Source organism: Gymnoscopelus braueri (genome assembly GCF_963280865.1).
Source record: "Gymnoscopelus braueri genome assembly, chromosome: 13".
In the NCBI taxonomy this organism is placed as follows: Eukaryota; Metazoa; Chordata; class Actinopteri; order Myctophiformes; family Myctophidae; genus Gymnoscopelus; species Gymnoscopelus braueri.
The window spans coordinates 7,246,146-7,271,821 of record NC_137615.1 but is presented as its reverse complement, the minus strand read 5'-3'; the positions used below and the strand labels follow the sequence as shown (position 1 = coordinate 7,271,821).

At 40.9% G+C, this 25,676-nt stretch overlaps 1 protein-coding gene across 2 annotated transcripts in view; it reads right to left on the bottom strand.

Moving 5' to 3' along the window:
* Positions 1–25,118, bottom strand: part of LOC308099716 (BAR/IMD domain-containing adapter protein 2-like 1) — a 90,190-nt gene extending 65,072 nt beyond the window's left edge. The window contains exons 1-3 of one of the 2 annotated variants that reach the window (XM_080448459.1): positions 24,834–25,118; positions 13,879–13,954; positions 12,786–12,872 (exon numbers count right to left, since the gene is read on the bottom strand). In XM_080448459.1, coding sequence (XP_080304585.1) covers positions 12,786–12,872; positions 13,879–13,954; positions 24,834–24,893 — 223 coding nt within the window. In that variant the 5' untranslated portion in view covers positions 24,894–25,118. Of the gene's footprint in view, positions 1–12,785; positions 12,873–13,878; positions 13,955–24,833 lie in introns of those variants that run through there. The other variant, XM_080448460.1, reaches the window with a different exon arrangement.
* Between the last annotated feature and the right edge of the window lie 558 nt (positions 25,119–25,676).

The following is a 25,676-nucleotide window of genomic DNA, read 5'->3' as shown; positions in this document are numbered from 1 at the left end:
AAGCGGCGCGTTTCGAGCTTGTAGATCTGCTAATTTTGCCGTTTTTGAATTTGAATCCTGAAAAGTATCAGTTTTGGACATATAAGGTTTTCACCCGACAGAGACGATATGACACATGTTGTGGAGCTCTCTCTCCGAGTTGATTCAATACAGCAAACATGTTTTGGACGAAGATACAGAACTTTGAAATGGGGAAAAAAAGTTTGTTTTAGTAGAAGTTTTATCCCTTCAGCCATCGCTGCACTAAACAAACCGCCTCTCTGATATGATGGTTTTTGTTTATACTGGAGGATGTATTGTCTTGGTGTTATGTTGTTCTGTGCTGTATTACTGTGAAGATGAATGTCCCTGAGGGGATAATAAAGACTATTATTATTATTATTAAAGAGTTGACACGAGTCTTCCATAACCTTCACTCAGAATAGATTTCAAAATGCTGCTCACCACCTACAAGGCTCTCAACAACGAAGCCTCCACCCACCTCCCACACACACACACCTCTCCGACCTTCTTCACTGCCAAAAATTGCAGATCTATACAAGCTCATACTTTTTCCAAAGAATAGCCAAAATATAAAAGACCCCAGAGTCACAATATAAAATGATACAAATTTTAATGGGTTAAAACCACCCTCTTCAGACTTGCATTGCCCAGCTAATTCAAATCCCTGTTTACTTTTTCCATTTTAATGATTTAGTTTGCTTAGTTTTCTACCCTTTTAACTAGTTAATTTCTTAATAGTTAATGTGTGTTTATTTTGTAAAGCGACTTTGAGTATCAAGAAAAGCGCTACATAAACGGCATGTATTATTATTATTTATTCATGTGTGAATTAACATAACGTGACAGGTTGCTGCAAGCGGGCAAACATGAAATTGTGCAAATCAAGGAAACCGTGGAATTTGTCCTTAAATTAGTAAGTGCTGTGGGAGGTGTGAGATAACAAGTGAGGTCTTTGACAGGCTATTAGATTTTGAAGTTTAACAACATTCAAAAATGAAATAATAATAATATCCTCTTCATTTTTCTTCTTCATATGTTCAGATTTCAGTGTGCTGTATGGCTAAATGTGAAAGCTTTACACACTGCAGTTTCACTATCATCCACTCAGGCCCAGAATCCTGCTGGAGTCTTCATTCTCAGCTCAGATGAAGAACCTTTGCTTTTTTTTAGTTCTGCCTAGTGGTTCTCAAAGTGGGACAGATGTCACAGATGTAGTACTAGACAGATGTAGTAGTACTAAATCAGATTTAGTTAATCTAATCTAACAACAAAAATGTTCTCTTGTGGGGGTAGTCCATGAACCAGACAAGATTTCATTATCGAAAGAGTGGGCAAAACCATACCTATATTAAATTGTTTATAGGGTCAATATAAGTAAATAAATGTATGATAACCTTTCCACAGGAGCAGCTTTTTCATATTTATCACATATTTTGTTATTTTCCCCATACGTACAAAAATGACAAAATAAAAAAAAAAGTTATCATAATGAAACTTCCCCAGTTGATTACTTACATGAAGACAATGATTTATCGTATTATACGTTTTCTGAAATTGTATATATAAATATGCAAATTAGGCATTAGGAAAATATGCCCGAATTTTCATAACTTTCCAGAATCAACATTGGAACATTGGACAAAGCCAGAGTCAACATTCTTATTTCATTTTGTTAAGATGTCGGAGTCAAAGGTTTTTAACGAGGGAATATTCGATATCTGGCTCAACTTTGGGGCTCTGGCTCATGGACTAGGGTCCCTATAGAACCAAATATGTTCATATATGGCCTAAATATGTATCATACAGAATAATAATAATAATAATAATAATAAACTTTATTTGTATAGCACCTTTCATGACATGAAATGCAGCTCAAAGTGCTTTACAGAGCAAGAATACAATTACAGTTAGAACCAATTTAACAATAAAGCAAACAAAAATAAAATAAAATAAAATAAAAGCAAAGGCCAAAAAAGAATGGGAGTTACTTCTTCCACCACCGAGTTGAATTAAAACAAAGTCAATACTTTATGAACCAGACTCAGCTATGATACAAGCCACTGACTGTGTGTAAACAACTTTCGGTTCAATGCCTGCAGACAAGAGTATAGTTCTCTGGTGGCATCATCATGCAAAGCAGCCCCCCCCCCCCACCCACCTCCAGCCCACAGCGCCTCCGCTGGCTTTGACTAGTCTGTGGGCACCATGCTATCGTGGCACACTGGCACCAGGTGCCACCTGGGGCCAGACACAGACACATGGCACAGTGTGAGTGGATTATGTTATGTAAAGCAGGCTGGGCTACCTTTCTGAACCACACACACACACATAGAGATAACAAGTGGTGGAAGAAGTATACTCACATGTTTTACTTAAGTAAAGGTGTCAATACCACAATATAAAAATAAATACTCTGTAACAAGTAAAAGGCCTGTGTTGAAAGTGTTACTTGAGTAAAAGTACGAAAGTATTGGCATCAAAATATACTTCAAGTATCAAAATAAAAGTACTAAAATGTTTGAAAATAGCAGATCTACAAGCTCACAACGCGTCGTGATGCGACGCGTTTTGAGCTTGTAGATCGGCTATTTCTAAATAGCCTACGTATAAAATAGGGCTGAAGTGGTTAATGTAGGTTTTATGATATAATAATTAATATCTGCAAAGTAACTAAAGTAACTAAAGTTTTCAAATAAGCACAATATTTGCCTCTGAGATGTAGTGGAGTAGAAGTAAAAGTACTGAAAATACTCCAGGAAAGTAAACATTAAAATACCTCAACATTTTACTTAACTCATTCAGTGCCTGACTTATTTCTGGCACTAAAAAAAAAGTGCTTAGGAGCCGAGATACAGCCTTTTTCAGTAAGAAGTTAAACAAGAAGTGAATGGAGCAGAACATTTTCAAATCATGAGTAAATGTACTTAGTTACTTTACACCACTGAAATATAATAACCATCACAGAACTCTGTGTGTGCATGCGTGTGCGTGCATGTTAAACATCTACACAGCATGTTCCACAGTCATGGAGCTGATTGATTGATTGATTGATTAATTGAATACTTTATTAGCAGTTTGCAGAAAAAAAACACAGTAAAGTACAGTTCAATACAAGGTCAGCTAAAAGGATTTAAAACCCAAGAAAGCCTATGGCTTGTTTCCATTGGGGTCCTTTAAATGATTTCTCATGATTTCTTCTAACTGGGTCTTTTATCCACTCAAACCCTATATACCTGTACATATACTTTGTTGACCGGAGTGCCACAGGGGTCTATACTAGACCCCTACTACTCTCTATACCCTACCCTACTACTACTACTCTTTCAATCTTTGAATAAAGACCTACATCATTCTGCCGACACCAGATTAAAGGATCTACAATATGAATTTAAAAAATATATTTGATATTTAATATCATATGGTGTATGTCCCTCAAACCTTTTTCAAAAGGTTTGAGCCTAAATCATCACTCAGATATACTCATCCCAAGTCAATTGTCTCTGGCTTATACAGCACTTTCAGCTGCAATACCAAAACGTCCTCTTGGGCAGGGGGGGGGCTACTGAGCAATTCTGTCTGTTAATAAAAAAATATATTAAAAACATTTATTAAAAAAAGAAAAAAAAAAAGGAAAAATTCTGCATAAAAAGAAGCATCTAAGTAAAATACAAAATTGAAAAAAAAACAAATTTTTTGAACAATTCCACCAAGTGTTTGAGGTGCCTGTTTCACCCACTTCCGGGGGGCGGAGCCAAAATCCGAGCCCGAAGTATTTGTTCGTAGACCCCCACTTAGGGGGGGTAGAAAAAGTTTCGGAGCGATTCGGGCACTTTTCATTTAACATTGGGTTTGCCATCATTAATGTTTGTGACATCAGAAACATTTCCATTCTGAGATCGCCTGTTCAGACACGCCCATTCTGGGAATCCATGAAATGAGAAGGAATGACTGAATTGGGTACAAGAGACACTGGGGACCCCAAAAAATACAAAAAAACAAGAAAAAAGTGATTTTCATGGTGTAGACCCTTTAACACTCAAACCTTTTTTAAAGACATCCTTCAGGCAGTGATGATGGCTCATGAAGATACAGCACAACAGCATTGCTCCTAAGTGTTTAGTTTGACTTTAAAACACAGGAAAAATATTTTTTTAACGTATAGAACGGTCTCTGGAACAAAACTTTTTCATGTCAAGGACCACCAAAATGACATGTATTTGTCCGGCTATATATATAGCCTATATATATATTCAAAGAGTTGCACACATTTTCATGAGCTTGTATATCTGCTATTTTTGAATAGCCAAAGTATAAAATATGACTACAATCTAAAATGAGATTGAGTGGGTTAAAGTTAAACTAAACACTTTGCAGACTTGTATTAAGTAAGTAAGTAAGTAATAGTGTGGACCCTTTTACAATCACACGTCCGGTTTCAGGTGCTCTATGCCAGCGGGGTTTAGGGTTACATTACATGAAGGGTTGGATGTACTGGGGGGATCCATGCCTCTTGCTTTTTGCTGGTCATGCATTTTAATGGCCGGCGGTGGGGATGCGTTTTATCCCTTAACCCATTGAGACCTGAAGCCGATTCTACATGTCTCCTACATCTCAGTATTCTGAAAAACGTATGTTTCTATATCAGTGGTGCTCAATCTTTTTCATGCCAAGGGCCCCCAAAATGATATGTATTTGGCCGCGGACCCCCATCAAAATATTTTGTTCCAGGGACCCCCCAGAAGCAAAGATTTGAGTTAAAAATGTTAGCTTTAAAAGTATTTATATTTTCAAAGATTTGCACACATTTTCAAGATTTTTCAAAAATAGCAGATCTACAAGCTCGTAGTGCGGCACTCGGTGCCGCGCTATGAGCTTGTAGATCTGCTATTTTTGAATAGCCAAAGTGTAAAATAATGCTTTTTAGCTCAAATCTAAAAATGACACAGTTCCAGGTCTTAATGGGTTAAATAAATGCATGCTGGTGTCCGTAGTGTTTGGTCGGCCGTGTTTATTTTGTATTAGCAGAGCAAAAAAAAAGAGCAGATCTACAAGTTCACAAACCAGAGACATTGAAAACTGCCACCCCACCCCACCACCCATTCAAACCGGGTAAATCATCATCTGTGTCGTCATATTAGATTTTAACGTTGGTTATTTAAAAAATAGCAGATATACAAGCTCGCAGTGTTTGAAAAATACTTTTATCTACAGGCTCAAAACGATTTGAGCTTTTCAACGTGGAAATGACAATTATGACGATTATGCAAATTAATAATTGCGGTTGGGCGATTATGTCAGAATTGTGACAGAGCTAGTTGAGAATCGCTGTGCTATAGCAGTGGTTCTCAACCAGTGGTCCGGGGACCACCAGTGGTCCTTGAGGGGGTTCCAGGTGGTCCCCAGCTAGATGATGGAAGAGTTTGTAACCAAATGGACCCTTATAGATCTTTAACTCTTGAGAGTGTAAAATGAAACCAAATGGACCCTTATGGGTCCATTTGGTTTCATTTTACACTCTCAAGAGTTACATTATTGTTAAACATCTACATTACTTAATTTACAAGAAGTAACACAATTAGAGAATGTAGAGGAATTGTTATTTCGATCAACGTTGGCCTGTTATCTCTCCTATTGGTACAAACATCACAGCATGGAATTATGGACACAATCTTATCCAACGATAACAAAATATTCTACGTTTTGGGTCTGAGAGTCTAAATCTCATCAAACGGTGGTTCTGTGGCTCAAATTCCGAATAAATGATGGACCTTGATATGAAAAAGGTTGAAAACCACTGTTCTATAAGACAGACAGACAGACAGACAGACAGACAGACAGACAGACAGACAGACAGAGAGAGAGAGAGAGAGAGGCTTCCTTGTCTGACCAGCAACAATGCATGGTCACGGGGAGGAGGAGAGGAAGGCACCCGAGTACCTGAATGAAAGGACGGGCTATGACCTCTGACCTCCACTGGGAGAGGGGGAGGGGGAGGGGGGGTTGGAGGAGGAGGCACACGGCATGCTGCTGGCCTGGGAGGAGGAGGAGGAGGAGGAGAAGACAGAAGCTAGGGAGTGGTATAGGGGGGTAAGCCAGCCAGCCATACTTCAGTACCTCTCAAGAGTATCTGCTTTCTGTGCTTGGCTCCGCGTCACCGGGAGTCAGGTTTCTGCTTTTCTGGCAGCCAGGCAGGGCAGCCTGTCCCTGTCCCATGTCCCTGTCCTGTCCCTGTCCCATGTCCCTGTCCCATGTCCTGTCCCTGTCCCTGTCCCTGTCCTGTCCCTGTCCCATGTCCCTGTCCTGTCCCTGTCCCATGTCCCTGTCCTGTCCCTGTCCCATGTCCCTGTCCCTGTCCCTGTCCCTGTCCCATGTCCTTGTCCCTGTCCCATGGCTGAGCTGAGCTCGCCGTTTTTTTTACTAGTGTTCTATTGATAAAGCTTATGTGTACACACATCTGCTGCTATGTTTAAACTCATGTTACATACAGTACCTGCTACTATATCGTGATTCGTCACTGACCTGCTAATATTTTAGCAATATTCATCATATTTTAACTTTTTGGTGTGTTTTTTTCCGTGAATTAAAGCCTTACTTGATCATACTACAGCGTCACACAAAAAGCATAAAAAAGTCGAATTTTGCGGTGAACGTCGGGGCGTCCGCTGGCCCAGCGCTCCAGGCGCATATACCACATATGCCGGTAATCAGTGGCGTCAGTTCAGTAAAAGCTAGGGTATGGCAGGGTTAACTATCTGCCGCACGGCTTGTCTGCTGCGGGGGTTGCTGTGTCAGTCCTTTTACCAAAAAATGCATGCAGAGAGGTCTGCTTCCTTTTCATTTTAACTCACTGTTCACTAGTAAATAAAACAGCCTGTCTGCTATTGAAAAAACGCGCCTCTGCTGCTTGCTAATTAACAATAATGCATTGCACCTGTGTTGAACCTGGGATTCCCAGGCTGGGCCTGGGAATATACCATTTGACAAGATAGGGGAGAATAGGGGAGATACAAGCAGTTGTGAAGAATGAAATACCCTGTGAAAGCAATCATTTTGCATTGGTAGTTATTTTACTGAAAAAAATAAATAAAAAAAATTATAATATATATATATATATTTTTTTTCCTGGAGCCAGGGTATGGCAGCTGCCATAGCCTGCCATACCCAATTGACGCCTCTGCCGGTAATCCAGCTTGACAGCGTGTTGTGGGTTCGACTCCCGATCCCGAGGACCTTTGCTGTATGTCAACCCCCCCCCCCCCCCCCCCATATCTCTCTCCCCATTTCCTGTCAGCCTACTATCCTATCAATAAAGGCAGAAAAAGACCCCCAAAAAAATATCTTTAAAAGTCGAATTGCGGCGCAAGAGGCGACGCGTTTCAACACAATGAATGTCACGTGCCTTTTACTTTGTAAATGGTTTTGCTGACAAATAAAGTTGAATCTTGAACACTGCTGTAGGAGGAAGTAAAAAAAAAAGAAAACGTACAAAGTTGAAACGTGGAGACACAGTACAAGGTTTCTGCCCGACAAGGACCACATGCAGTGGTGGAAAAAGTACTCAAATTCTTTACTTTAGTAAAAGTACCAATACTGCAATATAAAACTACTCTGTTACAAGTAAAAGTCCAGAATTCAAAATTTACTTGAGTAAAAGTACAAAAGTATTGGCATCAAAATGTACTTAAAGTACCAAAAGTAAAAGTACTAAATATTTGAAAATAGCAGATCTACAAGCTCACAACGCGTCGCGATGCGACGCGTTGTGAGCTTGTAGATCGGCTATTTTCAAATAGCCTAGGTATAAAATAGGGTTAAACTGATTAAGGTATGTTTCATTATATCATAATTTATATCTGAAAAGTAACTAGTAACTAAAGTTTTCAAATAAATGTAGTGGAGTAAAAGTACAATATTTGCCTCTGAAATGTAGTGGAGTAGAAGTAAAAGTATTGGAAATTGGAAATACTCAAGTAAAGTACAAATACCTCAACATTTTACTTAAGTACAGTACTTAAGTAAATGTACTTAGTTACTTTCCACCACTGACCACATGCTGCTTCTTATGACTGCCTCATATCATTGCCTTTCTCATGAACCTCTGAGATATCCACCCGACCGAGACGATATGCATATTAAAAAATTGTTCACTGGAATATTTGAATATTCAATAATGTATGTTGTTTTTTGTTTGTATTCTCGTTCTCCTCGTCCTTTCTATCCATCCATCCATCTTTTCTTCTTGCCTTTCCTTGGAAAACCACACCAGTGATGTGTCTCAGTGTTTAGTGTCTCTTTGGACCAGGGTCTGACTCTGTGTGAATAGAACTCAAGTGGTTGTGGCTCACATGACAAAGTGGAACGCCAGAGGGCTGGCCGTGTGGAACGGACCGCACTGTGCCGCGCCGCGCCTCAGAGACCAGCAGTGGTGGAAAAAGTACAACGTTCATTTACTTAACCCATTAAGACCTGAGAAGATTCTAGAAATTTCTTCTAAATCCTAAATTTTTTTTTTCAAAAATAGCAGATCTACAAGCTCGTAGCGCGGCACTCGGTGCCGCGCTATGAGCTTGTATATCTGCTATTTTTGAATAGCCTAAAGAAATCTAAAGTGACACAGATGCATTCCAGGTATCAATGGGTTAAGTAAAAGTATCAATACTGCAATGCAGAAATACTGCAGTTACAACAGTGAAAGTCCGTTAATAAAAAATGTACTTGAGTAAAAAAGTACAAAAGTATTGGCATCAAAATATACGTAATAAAACCAAAAGTAAAAGTACTCGCTGTGCGGAATGTCCCGTTTCACAAGTTATCATACGTCTAAAATGTATAAAAATCATTTTTTCCATTTCGGCCATTTTCAAATGGCCGAAATGTATAGGGCTGAAGTAGCCTCGTTCCCTGCAGCCTCACTCAATCTGCAAAGAGAAGAAACTGGTCACGACCTAAAGCAGAGAGTGTCTATAGGGGCGGAACTTCCGTCGTATGCATCTCCCCCGGAAACAATCTTTTTCAAACCAATCTCAACACTTGTTTCATTCACAGAGAGAATGTAGACAGATTTGTAAAGCGTCCGCGTCATTCCCTTGGGCGGTACTTCCGCAAAATCCTGGTATTTCCGTCTACACACTCAACCTTCTAGGTCTTGCCCAGCGTGGGGCTGAAGTGGGTAATGTATGTTTTGTAATAATTATCAAAATCTACAAAGTAACTAGTGACTAAAGTTTTCAAATAATTGTAGTGGAGTAAAAGTACAATATGTGCTTCTGAGATGTAGTGGAGTAGAAGTAAAAGTACTGAAAATTTGGAAATACTTCAGTACATTTAAAATTCAGCACAGTACAGTACTTGAGTAAATGCACTTAGTTAATTTACACCACTGTGAGAGACTAGCCATAATACCAGTGGTGGACAGTTAAGTAACAAAATACTGCATGCAACAAATTATCCACTTGTGTATCACTGGTTTCTTTCTAAATTGTCCTGAAAAAAAACATCTACTGTATCAGGAGACCACAGGGGGAGGTAAATGTAATGTTCCCATCTCCTTTGTACATATAGTGTTTGTATTTGTTGATGACATGTGTTATTGTGTCGTCTTTTATAAGGTTGATGAATTGAATACACAGGACCACAATGGAAACAAGTCCCCAGGACATTTTATGTTATCCTTTTGGCCTTAATGTCTGACTGTACCTTGCGCTGTTTTACATTTCTGACTACCGGTAATAAAGTATTCAAAACTTGATTATTTGCATTTTTTGATACCTAGGACTTTCCCTGTACTACGTTGCAAATACAGTTTAGTGTACTTTTGACTCCACTACATTTCTAGGAAGGGACAAAGTACATGAATTAAACCACTTAGGCCCTATTTCAAAATATAGAGAAACTAGCAGCTCTACAAGCTCACAACAGGTCACCACCACCACCCACCGCTGGATTCAGAGTCCTCACTGGCTAGGTTAGATTTAGAGTGTTTGCAGTGTGACTTTAATCTCTCTCTCTGCTCGGCACTGAGAGCTTGTAGATCGGCTATTTGCGCTGCGCAACATGCTTCCCTTAAAATACATCAGTGGTGGAAAAAGTACTCAAATGTTTTACTTCGGTAAAAGTATCAATACTGTAATGTAGAAGTACTCCGTTAAAAGGAAAAGTCCGGAATTAAAAATGTACTTGAGTAAAAGTGCAAAAGTATTGGTATCAAAATGTACTTAAAGTACCAAAAGTAAAAGTACAAAAATGTTTGAAAATAGCCGATCTACAAGCTCACAATGCGTCGCGATGCAACGCGTTGTGAGCTTGTAGATCTGCTATTTTCAAATAGCCTAGGTATAAAATAGGGCTAAAGTGGTTAATGTATGTTTTATAATATAATAATTTATATCAACAAAGTAACTAGTAACTAAAGTTTACAAATAATTGTAGTGGACTATTCAAAAATAGCAGATATGCAAGCTCATAGCGCGGCACTCGGTGCCGCGCTATGAGCTTGTATATCTGCTATGACGAAATCTTGAGAAGTCATCTCCTATGTGGGTCCCTGGCAAAAAATATTTTCAAATGGGGGTCCGTGGCCAAGTACATATCAATATGGGCGTCCTTGACATGAACATGTGTGAGAACCTGTTTGAATTTGAACCAAATGTATCCATGTGTAACTCACAGAGTGTTACATTTGTGCACCCTCAGAGTTACATTCTATCCATTTCACCACATGGTGTATCTATACACCATGACTCACACTTAACCCATGTGACATGACACTACAGGTTCTGCCTGTCTCTGTGTCTAGCACACACACATTTGAAATATTTATTTATGTCCACATGAACAGAAGTGCAATAATGCCTTGTACAAAGGACATAAACACTGCCAGTGCAGTCAGATAATGGGAACACAGCCAGTTAACAAAGTTCATATAAGGCAGAGCATTGTTACGTACAATAATGTTGGCATACTTGTCAAAACACAGCAGACAACAATCATGGGTTAAAGGAAACAACGCCTCCTCCAAATTGAGCGGCTTCCTATAAAATAGCTGATATTGAGCAGTATACCTTGCTAAATGTTTGGCCCTCCTTTTGGAGAGGCCGGCCATTTGAAGGCCCCTCACAACCAACTTGTGCAGGTGCCCTATATAGGCTACCAAAGATAAAAAAAACAAAAGTTTACATCTGTAGCCTATAGCTGAGAGATGGTCTGCTCGAGCTGATGATATTTTAGCACTTTGGTGCATGCACACACAGATTAGTTGGTACTTATTTTTTTTTAAAGTGGGTCACGTGAGTCACGGACAAGGTCAGAGAGAAAAGGACGAGGCTAGCAGGACACCTGTGTGTCAGACATCCGGAACTGATGAACGAGCTAACTGACACCGTGGGAGCCGACCTCAGGACACACAGCTAGGAGGGGAAAGAGGTGCCGGCTAGTGTGCTCTAGTATTGTTTTATTTTATGTAACATTTATTTAGCCAGGCCAGTCCTTATGAACAAAACAATATTTACAAGTTCACAAACAACCCGTCCACAATGCAAAGTGCTCTGAGCTTTTGCAGGAAATGGAATGATCTCTATAGGACATTCTTGAAACCATTCAAATGAAGACTAAACAATGATACAGTGTGTGTGTGTGTGTGTGTGTGTGTGTGTGTGTGTGTGTGTGTGTGTGTGTGTGTGTGTGTGTGTGTGTGTGTGTGTGTGTGTGTGTGTGTGTGTGTGTGTGTGTGTGTGTGTGTGTGTGTGTGTTGCTGTGATAGGAGAAGGATATCAAACGGAACACAACCACCCTAAAGACATTGTGTATATTCCTGCACTATACCTGCACCCAGTGATCTTGGTACATAGAAATGAATCTATTGAAGATTCTGACTTTCAAATGTACATATTTTTTGTTTTGTATTGCTGTATTGTTGTATTGTGCTTTGGCAATGTAAACGTATGTTTTCTCATGCCAATAAAGCCCTTTGAATTGAATTGAATGTGGGTGTGGGTGTGGGTGTGGGTGTGTGTGTGTGTGTGTGTGTGTGTGTGTGTGTGTGTGTGTGTGTGTGTGTGTGTGTGTGTGTGTGTGTGTGTGTGTGTGTGTGTGTGTGTGTGTTCCTCATACCCTCCCTGGTCACACAGAAACTATAGAGAAACCACCGTGTTCAAAAACAGCCCAAAACATTGTTAACTTATGCAAAACATGATTCAACCAAAAAAAACAAAAAAATCCTATATGTAGTTGACCGGGGGTCCCCCAGGGCTCTACACTAGGGCCCCTCCTGTTTTTGGTCTACTCCACTCGAACGGTTGTCCCCAGAATACAGGGACGCCAGGGTTCATGTTGGTTAACAACGTACTACGCTATATCCTCAGAAACACAATGGACTGTAATTAATCTCACACACACACACACACACACACACACACACACACACACACACACACACACACACACACACACACACACACACACACACACACACACACACACACACACACACACACACACACACACACACACACGTTTTAAACTATAACAAATTGTAACAAGCACCCGGGTGACATTGCTGGTTACGTGTGGCTGGATTTAATGCAGAGCTCGGGGGTTATAGCAGTCTTTGGGGCCAAGTGTCTTGCTCGGGGACACTTCGAAACATAGCCTTTGTCCCGTGAACCGAGGACCCTCCGTTTCCCAGAGGGCCCTCAGTCTGTACCCACTGAATCAGCTACCATGGCCTTCGTGGTCTGACAACAGTAGCACAGCGAATTATGTCAGCGGATCACATGACAACTCACCTAATTCTCTGGATACAGGAGACACCGCAGCGTTCTCCCCGATCTTAGACATGGCGTCAAAATACAGCTTTCCTGCCAGGGTCATTGCTGGAGAGAGATTTGAACATACAGCTCAACGTCAGTAATGTCACAATGACACAGCAGAAAATGTCTGTTGATGTTGATTGAGACATGATATAATATGCGCTGAAATATGTCTACGTGAGCTAAATAATGGATTTGATCATTTCTGTATCAGGCCCTAGGGCTGTAACGATTATGACATGTTTACTTGACGATTAATTGTAGCTGAGATAATCGCGATTATTAACAATAAACAAGAACGTGCACAGGGTAGATATGACAAATAATTTGCATAATTTGATAACTTTAAAAAACACAAATAGTGGAAATAGCCTTAGCATTTTTTGGGAAAAAACGCCAAACATCTACTGTACTGCTTACTCCAAGAGGGAATCCGCTCTTGGCCAGGGGATACATTAGGCTTCTGGGCTTAGGGCTGAGCTACTCTGCTACAAAAACCTGTTTCCCTCTCTAAATCCACAAATGGGTAGAGCTGTTTAAATCACTTAAGCCCTATATACTTTGTTGACCAATCTACAAGCTCACAACGCGTTGCGTTACGACGCGTTGTGAGCCTGTATCTATTTTATCTGAATGTTCGCCCCCCAAAATTGCGACGCTGGAGTTGATGTGGTTAATGAGCTTGTTGGTTTGTTGGTTCTCAAAGTGGGGTCCTTTGGGCGGTACCAGGGGGTCCCCAGCAAAAGTAGTTAATTAATCACTTTAACCATAAGTTGGCTATTAAAGAAATAGCAGATCTTTAAGCTCACTTCTTTTTTGGGGGGAAATATCGAAAATGTTTGGAAACATTGGAAAAACATTTTTTACACAAATCTTCTCTTCTAGGGGGTCCCTGGCACAAAATATTTTCAAATGGGGGGGGGGGGTTCGCAGGCCAAATACATATCAATTTGGGGGTCCTTGGCACAAACAAAGTTTGATTTAGCCTGTGTACAGCAATATAGATGTGTATACATCAAAGTTGATGTATTCATTGTGTAACTATGAAGGACGTTGTTAGAATTCTCACCAGCCACTGCTTTCTCGTAGCTCTTTCCCAGGTTGACCAGGTTCCTGAGTCCAGGGTTGAACTGTTCCATCACATTCTGCGGGAGAAGAGAGAAACGTCAATATTTTCATATCACATGAGAACACCCTGCGTCACGCTACATTGGCGGTTTTCAACCTTTTTCATATCAAGGTCCATTATTTATTTGGCATTTGAGCCACGGAAACCACCGTTTGATGAGATTTAGACTCTCAGACCCAAGACTTAGAGTATTTTGTTATCATTTGATACGATTTTGTCCACAATTCCATGCTGTATTGATGTTGGTAACATAGGAGTTTAATAACAGGCAAACGTTGATCAAAATAACAATTCTTTAATTTAGTAATGCACAATAATTTAACTCTTGAGAGCGTAAAATGAAACCAAATGGACCTGTGAGGGTCCATTTGGTTTCATTTTATGCTCTCAAGGGTCCATTTGGTTACCAACTCTCCATCATTTAGCTGGGGACCACCTGGAACCCCCTCAAGGACCACTGTTGTGTTGGGAGGGGGGATATGGGCGTGGTGTGGGGGGAAAAGCTTGACATTAAATAATGACTGTTAAGGCCTTAATTTAATTTGTTAATTCGAGGTGAATTAAATCAAGCCCTTAACAGTCATTATTTAACTGAGATATAGCTAGTGGTCCAGAGCTCAGAAAAGATTGAGAACCACTGAACCATTCCTTTCCCATGGTTGCCCTTATTCTGTTCTCTTAACCTTCCCTATTAAACTCATGTTAACTGATTCATTGCAACATATGTATGAGCGAGCACATGCGATTGATATGGGCACATTTCCTACTAATGATGACTCAACCAGGTAAACCGGTACAGTTTCCCATGAAATTCTAACTCCCATTTCAGTGGAAGTTCTTGACATCCGACTTCCAAGTAACTGACAACATTGATGCGTCATCATACATCATACTGTTTCTCAACTAGTGGTCGATAAAATAAAATATAATACAAATCTTCACTTTCCTACATTACTAAATGCATGGCCACGGACCACATGCAATACCTTAACGAACCACCAGTGGTCCACGGACCACCAAGTTGAAAACCCATGCAGTAAAGGACGGGACAGGTTTTTTTTTTTTTTTTCCCTAATATTTGAACCAGTTCAGTGTTTCCACTGAAAATGAATTGGTTCAGAACCCTAAAAGTTGGTTCGGAACTGGAACCAAAACATACTTGTTTTTTCTTGCTCGGAACTGGGAGCCAACGTGTCCGTATTATTATTCTACAGGTTGGAATATGCAGATGTGATATAAACAATGGCAAAAGCAAGCAAAAAAAATCATAATTAACTTATGTTGCTTTTATATTATCAGTGGTTCATGTCAATGTCAAGGACCCCCAAACTTATATGTATTTGGCCGCGGACCCCCATCTCAAAATATGTATTTCCAGGGACCCCCCCAGAAGCAAAGATTTGAGTTAAAAATGTTTGCTTTAAAAAATGAAATATATTCAAAGACAAGATTTTTCTAAAATAGCAGATCTAAAAGCTCATAGTGCGGCACCGAGCGCCCCCACAATGAGCTTGTAGATCCACTGTTTTTTGAATAGCCAAAGAAATCTTAATGGGTTCCCGGATTGAATGGGTTAAAACATTGTGAGAACCACTGCTCTAGTCCCAACTGCACTGCAGCTGACGGACCCCGGTTCGAATCCGACCAGAGACTCTTTACTGCATGTAAATGGTAAATAAATGGTAAAAATGGTGCATTTATGTCGGGCTTTTTATCCAAAGCGCTTTACATAGATTGTGCATTACATTCACCCACTCACACACACACACACATTCATACACCGATGGCGGAGGAAACCATGCAAAGGCACCAACCTGCTCATCGGGAGCAATTAAGGGTTCAGCGTCTTGCTCATAAGGACACTTCGACACTAACTCTTCTGGGGGAGCCCGGGATCGAACCGGGAACTTCACGGTTTCCCCATCCGGCCGCTCTACTGGCTAATCTTCCCCTGAGCCACTGCCGCCCCGTGTCACCCCCTTCTCTCTCTCTCTCTCTCTCTCTCTCTCTCTCTCTCTCTCTCTTCAATGTCGGGGGGGCAGCAGTGGCTCAGGAGGTAGAGCGGGTCACGCTTGAGAAACGGAAGGTTCTCGATTCGATCCCCGGATCTCTCCGGGTTTAGTGTCCTTTGAGCAAGAGACACTGAACCCCCTAAATGCTCCTCCTAGTTGCACCACCTCACACTAAGTTCAAACTTAGCCTAGTTATAGCTTAGCCCGTTCAATCCGGCAACGCATCTCTGTCATTTTAGATTTCTTTGGGCTATTCAAAAATAGCAGATCTGCAAGCTCATGAGCTTGTAGATCTGCTATTTTTTGAAAAATCTTGAAAATGTGTGCAAATCTTTGAATATATATAACTCAAATCTTTGCTTCTGCGGGTCCCTGGAACAAAAATATGTTACAAATGTTTTTTTTCTAAACGGTATAAATATATATTTAAAGATTTGCAAAAAAAAATCACAATAAAAAAAAAAAAATGCAGATCTACAAGCTCATAGTGTGGCACTCGGTGCCGCGCTATGAGCTTGTAGATCTGCTATTTTTCAAGTAAAATGTCATGATCTTAGCCCTAGTGCCTTGCATGATTTCCTGTGCCGTCGGTCGGTGTGTGAATGTGTGAATCTAAAGCAAATTGAAAAGTGCTTTGGATAAAAGGCACAATATAAACGCCCCATTTACCATTTCCTATCCAGATACAGCACCACAAATGCCCCAAAAGTAATTGTACAAAACTAAAACATAACTACTTAATACCCGCGGCAGTGCGCGCCCAGCCCAGCAGCTACTGTATGTGCAGACTTGCTCAAATATGTTATACTTTAGGTAAAATTTGGGGAAATTAAAAAAAACTCTGTCCCTGCATGCCCGTGCCAACATTCACTGAACACCATGAGCAATTTTCACAATGATTGGCCAATCCATTGAGGCTGACAGATGGAAGGTTTTTGTAATTTTATGCAAGGATGGCTTTGTGCAAATGAAAAACAAATGTCTGTCTGTCTGTCTGTCTGACTGACCGAATGAATGTCCAACTCACTCGCTGGCCGGCTGGCTGACTAGCTGACTGAATGAATGACTGAATCACTGACTGACTGACTGACTGACTGGCCGACTGACTGAATGAACGAATGAATGAATTTCCAACTCACGCGCTGACTGACTGACTGACTGACTGAATTTTCAACTCACTTGCTGGCTGGCTGACCGACTGACTGAGCTACTGACTGGCTGAGCAACAGACTGGCTGACTGGCTGAGCAACAGACTGGCTGACTGACGGACGTCATCAGATTGAAGAGAAGGAAAAGTCAACACATGGCGTCACCTCCCGGTTCCATTGTGACCACATGGAGCCACAGAGTAATCCTTAACCGGGGCGTGGCCATGGGGGGCGTGGCCTGAGAGCAACAGCAGGCAGCTTTCACCTGCAAAATGCCAAATACATCAACACACCTGATCTGACCTTGATGTACAGTAGATAGACTGACCTGATGTACAGTAGATAAGACTGCAATAAAAAATACAGTATGATGTGCACCACTCTCTCTCCACCTGAAACGGACAACACTGCCCCTTCGCACAACTACTCCACAAACACAGTTTGTGACTTATGCGGAAGTGCCTTTTACATTATGTCTAGGCCAGGTTGGTTTTCAACCAGTGGTCCGGGGACCACCAGTGGTCCTTGGAGGGGTACCAGGGGGTCCCCAGCTAAATGAGTTAACATAGCGTCACAATCATTTTAAACCACTTAGCTTTGGCTATTCAAAAATAGCAGATATACAAGCTTGTAGAGCTGCTATTTTTGAAAAATCCTGGAAAATGTGTGCATATCTTTTTTTTTTACTCAAATCTTTACTTCCGGAGACATTTTCAGATGGGGGGTCCGCGGCCGAATTTATATCAATTTAGGGGTCCTTGGCATGAAAAAGGTTGAAAACCACTGGTCTAGGCTATAGTTCTGTGGGCGGTGACATGTCACAAACTTCACCTATGGGTTGTTTATCAACCCATGTAGCAATCAGCTGTTTCGCAGGGGCACATTTTCCCGCCGGACAGCAGACACACATTCGTTCCGAGTTATATATTGAACGTCTAAACGCTCTACCGTCTCCGAACTTCTAGTACCTAAACCAGGGGTCTTCAACCTTTTGTGGCCAAGGACCCCCTATAGCTGAGAGAGAAAAATGAAGCAGGGACCCCCTCTATATTGTATACCAATTGTGTTTCAGATTATACTTTATTTGTTTACGTGGTCTGCTCTTTTTGCCCTCTACACCTATACCTCTTTGCCAAAAAATAGCGGTTGGGCTTGTAGATCTGCTATTTTTTGGCTAATGTTCTCCTCAGAAAAGGGATGCTGGGGTTTGAGTGGTTTAGGTAAAAAAAAACAAAAAAAGATTTGGCGGACCCCCTGTAGTAACTCTGAGGACCCCCTAGGGGTCCCGGACCCCCTGTTGAAGACCCCTGACCTAAACAATAGAATATCTAGTAAAGTGAGTACTTCTTCCACCACTGACCAGGGCCTCAGCTCTCCTATACTGTCTGAATGGCTGGCACTGTATCTCTGCAGTATTAACGAGCTTTGAGGTAATTAGCTCATAATGATGTGATGACGAGGTGTGTGTGTGTGTGTGTGTGTGTGTGTGTGTGTGTGTGTGTGTGTGTGTGTGTGTGTGTGTGTGTGTGTGTGTGTGTGTGTGTGTGTGTGTGTGTGTGTGTGTGTGTGTGTGTGTGTGTGTATTAGACCCTCCAGAAAAATGCATTATGCGGGGGTAACGTTTTTTCAAAAAGGCCGCATCGCATAATATGCGCATCGCATCGCATAATATGCGCATCGCATCGCATAATATGAGCATTGCATCGCATAATATGAGCATTGCATCGCATAATATGAGCATTTTTCTGGAGGGTCTGGTGTATGTGTATGTGTGTGTGTGTGTGTGTGTGTGTGTGTGTGTGTGTGTGTGTGTGTGTGTGTGTGTGTGTGTGTGTGTGTGTGTGTGTGTGTGTGTGTGTGTGTGTGTGTGTCAAAAGGTTCACACCCAAAGTGCACAATCCAGGAAGGAACTGATGATGATGATAAGTAAAAGCCCAGCATTCCGAGAGCTTAACAGCTCATGTGTCATGAGAGAGGTGAGAAGAACGCATAACTTTAAGTAACAAATATCCTCGTGACACCACAGTACGCATAACTTTAGGGTAACTTATATGTACCATGACGCGTTTTCCTCCACAGGAAATTAAACCGCACTTCCTCGTCTGGTTTGACGAGCATCGTGTGAACCTCAGACACGTCAAGTGTTTCTGCTGATTTATAACCAATATTAAGGGCATAGTATGTAACTTTGCCCCTGTGTTTACATAACAAAACAATGAATACATTGTGCATGCACCAGCAGTCTCAGCCACTGGAGTAGTGTGGTGGAGTTACCCCGTAGAAACACGTTGCCCTCTCGCTGTATTTTGGTTTGTTTTGGTTGCCCCAGAAACGACCCCGTCTACCAAAACAAACAGTGAAAACACCAAAATACAGCGAGAGGTCAATGTGTTTCTGCAGGTAAACAAACACCACACTACTCCAGTGACTGATGACTGATTGGTAACATGTTGTTTTATTGTCTTGTTATGTAAAACACCGGGCAAAGGTTCTATATTATGCCTTTAACCCATTCGACCCGGGAACGCATCTGTTTCGTTTTAGATTTGAGCTATAATCATTATTTAATACTTTGGCTATAAAAAAATAACAGATCTACAAGCTCGTAGCTGAGCTTGTAGATCTGCTATTTTTGAAAAATGTGTGCAAATCTTTGAACACATATATCTTTGCTTTTGGAGGTCCCTGGAACAAAATATTTTACAAATGCTCACTTAAAAAATATGTATAGTATTCAGAGGTTTTTCACGATTTTTCAAAACATAGTAGATCTACAAGCTTGTAGATCTGCTATCTTTTTTCTAAATAGCCAAAGGAATCTTAAAATGACACAGATGCTTTGCCGGTCTTAATGGATTAAAGGAACAATTCACCCATTTTCAGCCTCATCTTCATACATAACTGGTATGTACTCACTAACACTCATAATAAGATGGTATAATTTCCATCTATTCACTCAGTGTGTCTCACTGGTGGGCTGGGAACGGTTCAGAAACAATTCACACATCACTGATGACAGTAAAATGGTGCATTTATTTTTGCTTTTATCCAAAGCGCTTTACATAGATTGTGCATTACATTCACCCATATTCACGCACACATTCACACACACGCCGATGGCGGGGGAAACCATGCAAGGCACCAACCTGCTCATAGGGAGTAATTAGGGGTTCAGTATCTTGCTCAAGGACACTTCGACACTAACTCCGGGGGAGCCCGGGATCGAACTGGAAACCTCACGGCTTCTGTCAGGCCGCTCTACCGGCCGATCTACCGGCCACTCTACCGTCAAACAAGTCTATGAAGCTACCTACCTACGACATCATTTCATACAATATGTAGTGGAGGGGGTCCCTGCATCATCTCTCTATCAGCTAAGGGGTCCTTGGCCCTCAGAAACATAGAAGACCCCGTTAGGGCTGGGAACATTCCTCAGAAACGATATTCGAATATTGGTCTTAACACATTGCATGCCAATCGCGTAGATTTTGTGTTAAAAATTTGCATAATTAGAAAAAAAATATTTTTTATTATTATGTTTATTTGACAGGGACAATACAAAAAACAATGTATCAAGTGATCGGATCCAATAAAAAAATCCAATTTGTTTGTTTTTATAACTTGATACATAGTTTGTTGTCTTGTCCCTGTCAATTAACTTTTTTTTTTAATCGAATATTAATTGTTATATTCGAATATGTTTCTCCATATTCGAATAATATTTGAATATTGAACATTCGTTTACCAGCCCTAGACCCCATGCAGTACGCTACTAAACACAGCTTTGGCAAGAAGCATTTCACTATAACTGCTGTATGTGTGCTGAAGGAGCTTGCTGTATAATATTACAATACACACACACCTCATACACACACCTACAGTTACAGTAGCCAGCTAAATTATTAAACCCGGCTGAGGGGTTTCATCACTTCAAGGAGCTGTTCAACCACCGAGCAAAGTCTGAAAGCTATTCAAGAAAGTAAACGCCAGTGATAAGGGCATGTGGAGCGATTCACACACACACACACACACACACACACACACACACACACACACACACACACACACACACACACACACACACACACACACACACACACACACACACACACACACACACACACACACACACACACACACACACACACACACACACACACACACACACACACACACACACACACACACACACACAGCAGGAGGGGCGATGTTCTCACTAAATAAGTGTAGAGGAATCAATATCTTGTGGAGTTTCAGCTACTATGCATCCCAGTAATATAGCTTATAAGGATTTGTAATGTAAGGAATTTGTAATCTGGAAATGTAAATTATGGCAACTCATTTAGATGTAGGCCTAGGTAGCTTCATGGTTTCCCAAGGACTAGCCGTTTCACTCATGATACAATTTCTCTTTCATAACAGATACATGTGCCAGATAATCCTTTGATGCAACTTTGATGATGGAGAGGGCCATTATATTTCCACACTCACTCCAGAGGGACACATTGCATATACTGTCTCTCCGTATTTTAACTTTTTTCGCCATTCTATGTCACACAAAAGTAGCAAAAATAGCCGATCTACAAGCTCAAAATAGCTTTTTGCTATTTTTTAATTGGAATCCAGATCTCTTTTTTTTTGCTATTTTTGAATTGGAATCCCGAAAAGTTACATTTTTATTTAATTTCAAATGCATTTAGTTATACTTATGTTAACTTTATGAACTTAAATACAAATACATTGGACATAAAAAAAAGACAATAACATTTTAATACTAGTCAGAAATAATTAAAGCGGGTCACGTTTGCACGTTTGGAATTGTAAACAGCTGAAATCAATAAATAATATATCAGTATTCTACCATTAACCTGCGGGCCGCATTAAGTGAAGGTGGGGGCTGCATGTAGCCCCTGGGCCGCCAGTTGCCCATGTACTGTAAGCTATACAGTATTGGTGTATGGCCAGGGCAGAGAGTCTCATTGTCTTGTCTCCAGCCTTGAGTCTTGATACCAGTACTTATTCTTCCGATATGACAGGATGAAAAAAAAAACACTTTTACAGAGATACTGTTGTGTGTTTACAAAAGGTTAAAAAAAACTACTTCATTTTAGTCAGGGTCTTCACTGTTTGTTTTGGTAGACGGTGCCTAGACGACGGGGATGTTTTTGTGCTTTGGGGTTTGTTTTGGTCGCCCCAAAAACATCCCCGTCTACCAAAACAAACACTGTATAATGTTACAGCGAAGAGGACAATGTGTTTCTGCAGGTAAACACCACCACACGACTCCTGTGGCTGATGACTGCTGCTGGTATATAGAGGGACACGCACAGGACAAAGTTCAGTGGGGGAAAAAGTACTCAATTGTTTTAAGTAAAAGTATCAATACAACATTGTAAAAAATACTCTGTTACAAGTAAAAGTCTGTTATTCAAAATTCACTTAAGTAAAAGTACAAAAGTTTTGGCATCAAAATAACCTTAAAGTACCAAAAGTATTCATTATGCAGAATGCAGGAAGTTTTCAAAAAATGCATACAAATCTTTCGAAAATAGCAGATCTACAAGCTCACAATGCGTCGCGATGCGACGCATTGTGAGCTTGTCGATCGGCTATTTTCAAATGGCATAGGGCTGAAATGGTTCATGTATGTTTTGTATTAATAATCTACAAAGTAACTAAAGTTTTCAAATAATTGTAGCGGAGTAAAAGTACAATATTTGCCTCTGAGGTGTAGTGGAGTAGAAGTAAAAGTACTGAAAATTGGAAATACTCCAGTATAGTCAAAAACTCAACTACAGTACTTGAGTAAATGTACTTAGTTACTTTACTCCACTGACAAAGTTACATAGGCCCACTGTACTATGCCTTTTTACATTTCTCAAAAATCAAATCAAATTATGGGGAAAAAAAGAAGAATATAGAAACAAATCTTCACTTTCCTATATTACTGACTGTGTGGTCAGGGAGAGCCGACTCAGCGCCGTCCGAGTTACGTACCGATAGGCACAGAATGGTAAATCATGTTTTGGTGGTGAGAGTTTGCCCCCAACTTTCATCAACCCACAGAATAACGACAAAACACCTACTGAGCCCCGTCGGCAGGTCAGTATCTCACCTACTTAAGACCAGGGGTCTTCAACATGGGGTCCTCAGAGTTACTACAGGGGGTCCGCCAAATCTTTGTGTTATATGATTTTAATTTTTTACATTAACCACTTGAACCCTAGCATCCCTATTCTGGGGAGAACTTAAGCCAAAAAATAGCAGATCTACAAGCTCACCACGCCTCGCATGCGCGAGGCGTGGTGAGCTTGTAGATCTGCTATTTTTGGCACAGGGATATAGGTGTCGAGGGGAAATGGAGCAGACCAAGTAAAAAAATTGCATCTGAAACACAATTGTATACAATATAGAGGGGGTCCCTGCTTCATCTCTCTCTCAGCTAGGGGGTCCTTGGACCTTAGACCCATCAATAGTCTGATTAAATGTGATAATGTCCCCATTCAGTGCATTGACAGCATCCGAAGCTGGCTGACATTTGCAACACAATAAGTGTGTTTTCATAAGGGGTTACCGGGCAGAACACACACCAGACAGACTGCATTCTGACTCAGCAGGTGAAAGGCTGGTCTCTCTCCTCTTATTGTTTCAATTCAAACCATTAACTGTCTGCTATGCAGGAATTCCACTCAACTCTGTAAGCTCTGACTGTTGACAAGTTGACAGCTGCTGTAGCCTAGTGTGTAGACTGTGTGTGTGTGTGTGTGTGTGTGTGTGTGTGTGTGTGTGTGTGTGTGTGTGTGTGTGTGTGTGTGTGGGCCTATTATTAACTTGTTTTACTACTGTTAATGTGTTGAAAACCCAATAACAAACTGACTGCGATATCAGCACTGTATCTTTGTTTACCAACAGAAAACCATGCATATGAGAGAGAGAGATGTAAACATGATTCCTCATTCAATTCAAAGCCCCTTTGAATTGAAGAAATTGAATTGAATTGAGAGAGAGAGAGAGAGAGAGAGAGAGAGAGAGAGAGAGAGAGAGAGAGAGAGAGAGAGAGAGAGAGAGAGAGAGACAGACAGAATTGAGTTTAGCAGTTTAGAAATGCAAACTAGACATCTTCTGTTAAAACAGTGGCTCTCAACCTTTTCCACCCCCCAAAATAATCATATTTGAACTGGGGACCCCCCCCAAATAATCATATTTGAACGGGGGACCCCCCAAAATAATCATATTTGAACTGGGGACCCCCCCCCCCCCCAAAATAATCATATTTGAACTGGGGACCCCCCACTGACAGCACTTGGAGTTGTAGGAGTTGAGGCATTCCATTTAGTTTGATCGGTTCCACAAATGTAATGTTCCACAGATAAACACAACTGGCAACATTGTGAGCTTGTAGATCAGCTATTTTCACAATGTTTGCCTCTTTCTTATATTATTTGTCAAATTGGCCAATGTTGGACCATTTTTAATACTATAGTTTGTTGATTACCTAGGTATTAAAAAGGTCTTTAAAGTCCTTTAATTGTCACTTTACTGTTATCTAAAGCTATCAAACCAAGCCAAAAAATAACAGATCTACAAGCTATATCAACATGTCCCAATGCAAGGCGTTGAATAGCATGTATATATGTTCTTTATGGTCTCTCTCACACACACTCTCACACACACACACACACACACACACACACACACACACACACACACACACACACACACACACACACCTACCTTGTACGTGCTCTCGGTGAGCTTGCTCACCTCGTCAGACTCCCTCGACATGATATTCATGTGTTTATAATAATTATATTCCCTTTAAAGTCCGAAGGAAACTACAAACAACACGAACTACCCGTTATGAACTCATGAAATGTCCCTTTAACTCATGAAATGTTCCTTTAACTCATCAAAATGATCCGTCTCTTCTGACCGACGCGCAAACAATTAAACCGAAGCGACTGAACCGACACCAAACCGCAAGTAACAGGTGAGTCGGTGAGATAAAAGAAAAAGCTGAGCTGTCAAACTTGTAGCTGCCTCCTCGTTACGTTAGTTACCGGAGGAGGAGGAGGAGGGAGAGGAGGAGGAGGGAGGGAAGGAGGAAGGGAGGGAGGTGGAGAAGAGGAGGAGGAGGAGGAGAAGAGGGAAGGTGGGCAGTGTGTCTGACCGACGTCACAACAGGTGGACTGGCAGTGGCCACCTACGACACACTCTCTCTCACACACACACACACACACACACACACTGACCCAAATGCAGGTTCCAGGCGCCCCCTGCTGGAGGCTAAGCGAGAGCACTGGTGTTAAAGGAGTAGTTCACCTAAAAAAAAATAATCATATTTTATTTTTCTATCAATTACACACCTCATGAAGCCTTGAATTTGTATTTGAGATATATATTTTTTTTTTTGTCGCATTCCTGAGCCCGAATTTCAGTAGGAGACTCTGCATCAAATTATTGGCTCAGGAATGCGACAGAAGGGGAGTGTAATTGATAGAAAATAAGGCATTTTTACTACTACTCCTTTAAGCCTGTCATTAATTCCCATTGCACTAGGCCAGTGGTTCCCATTTT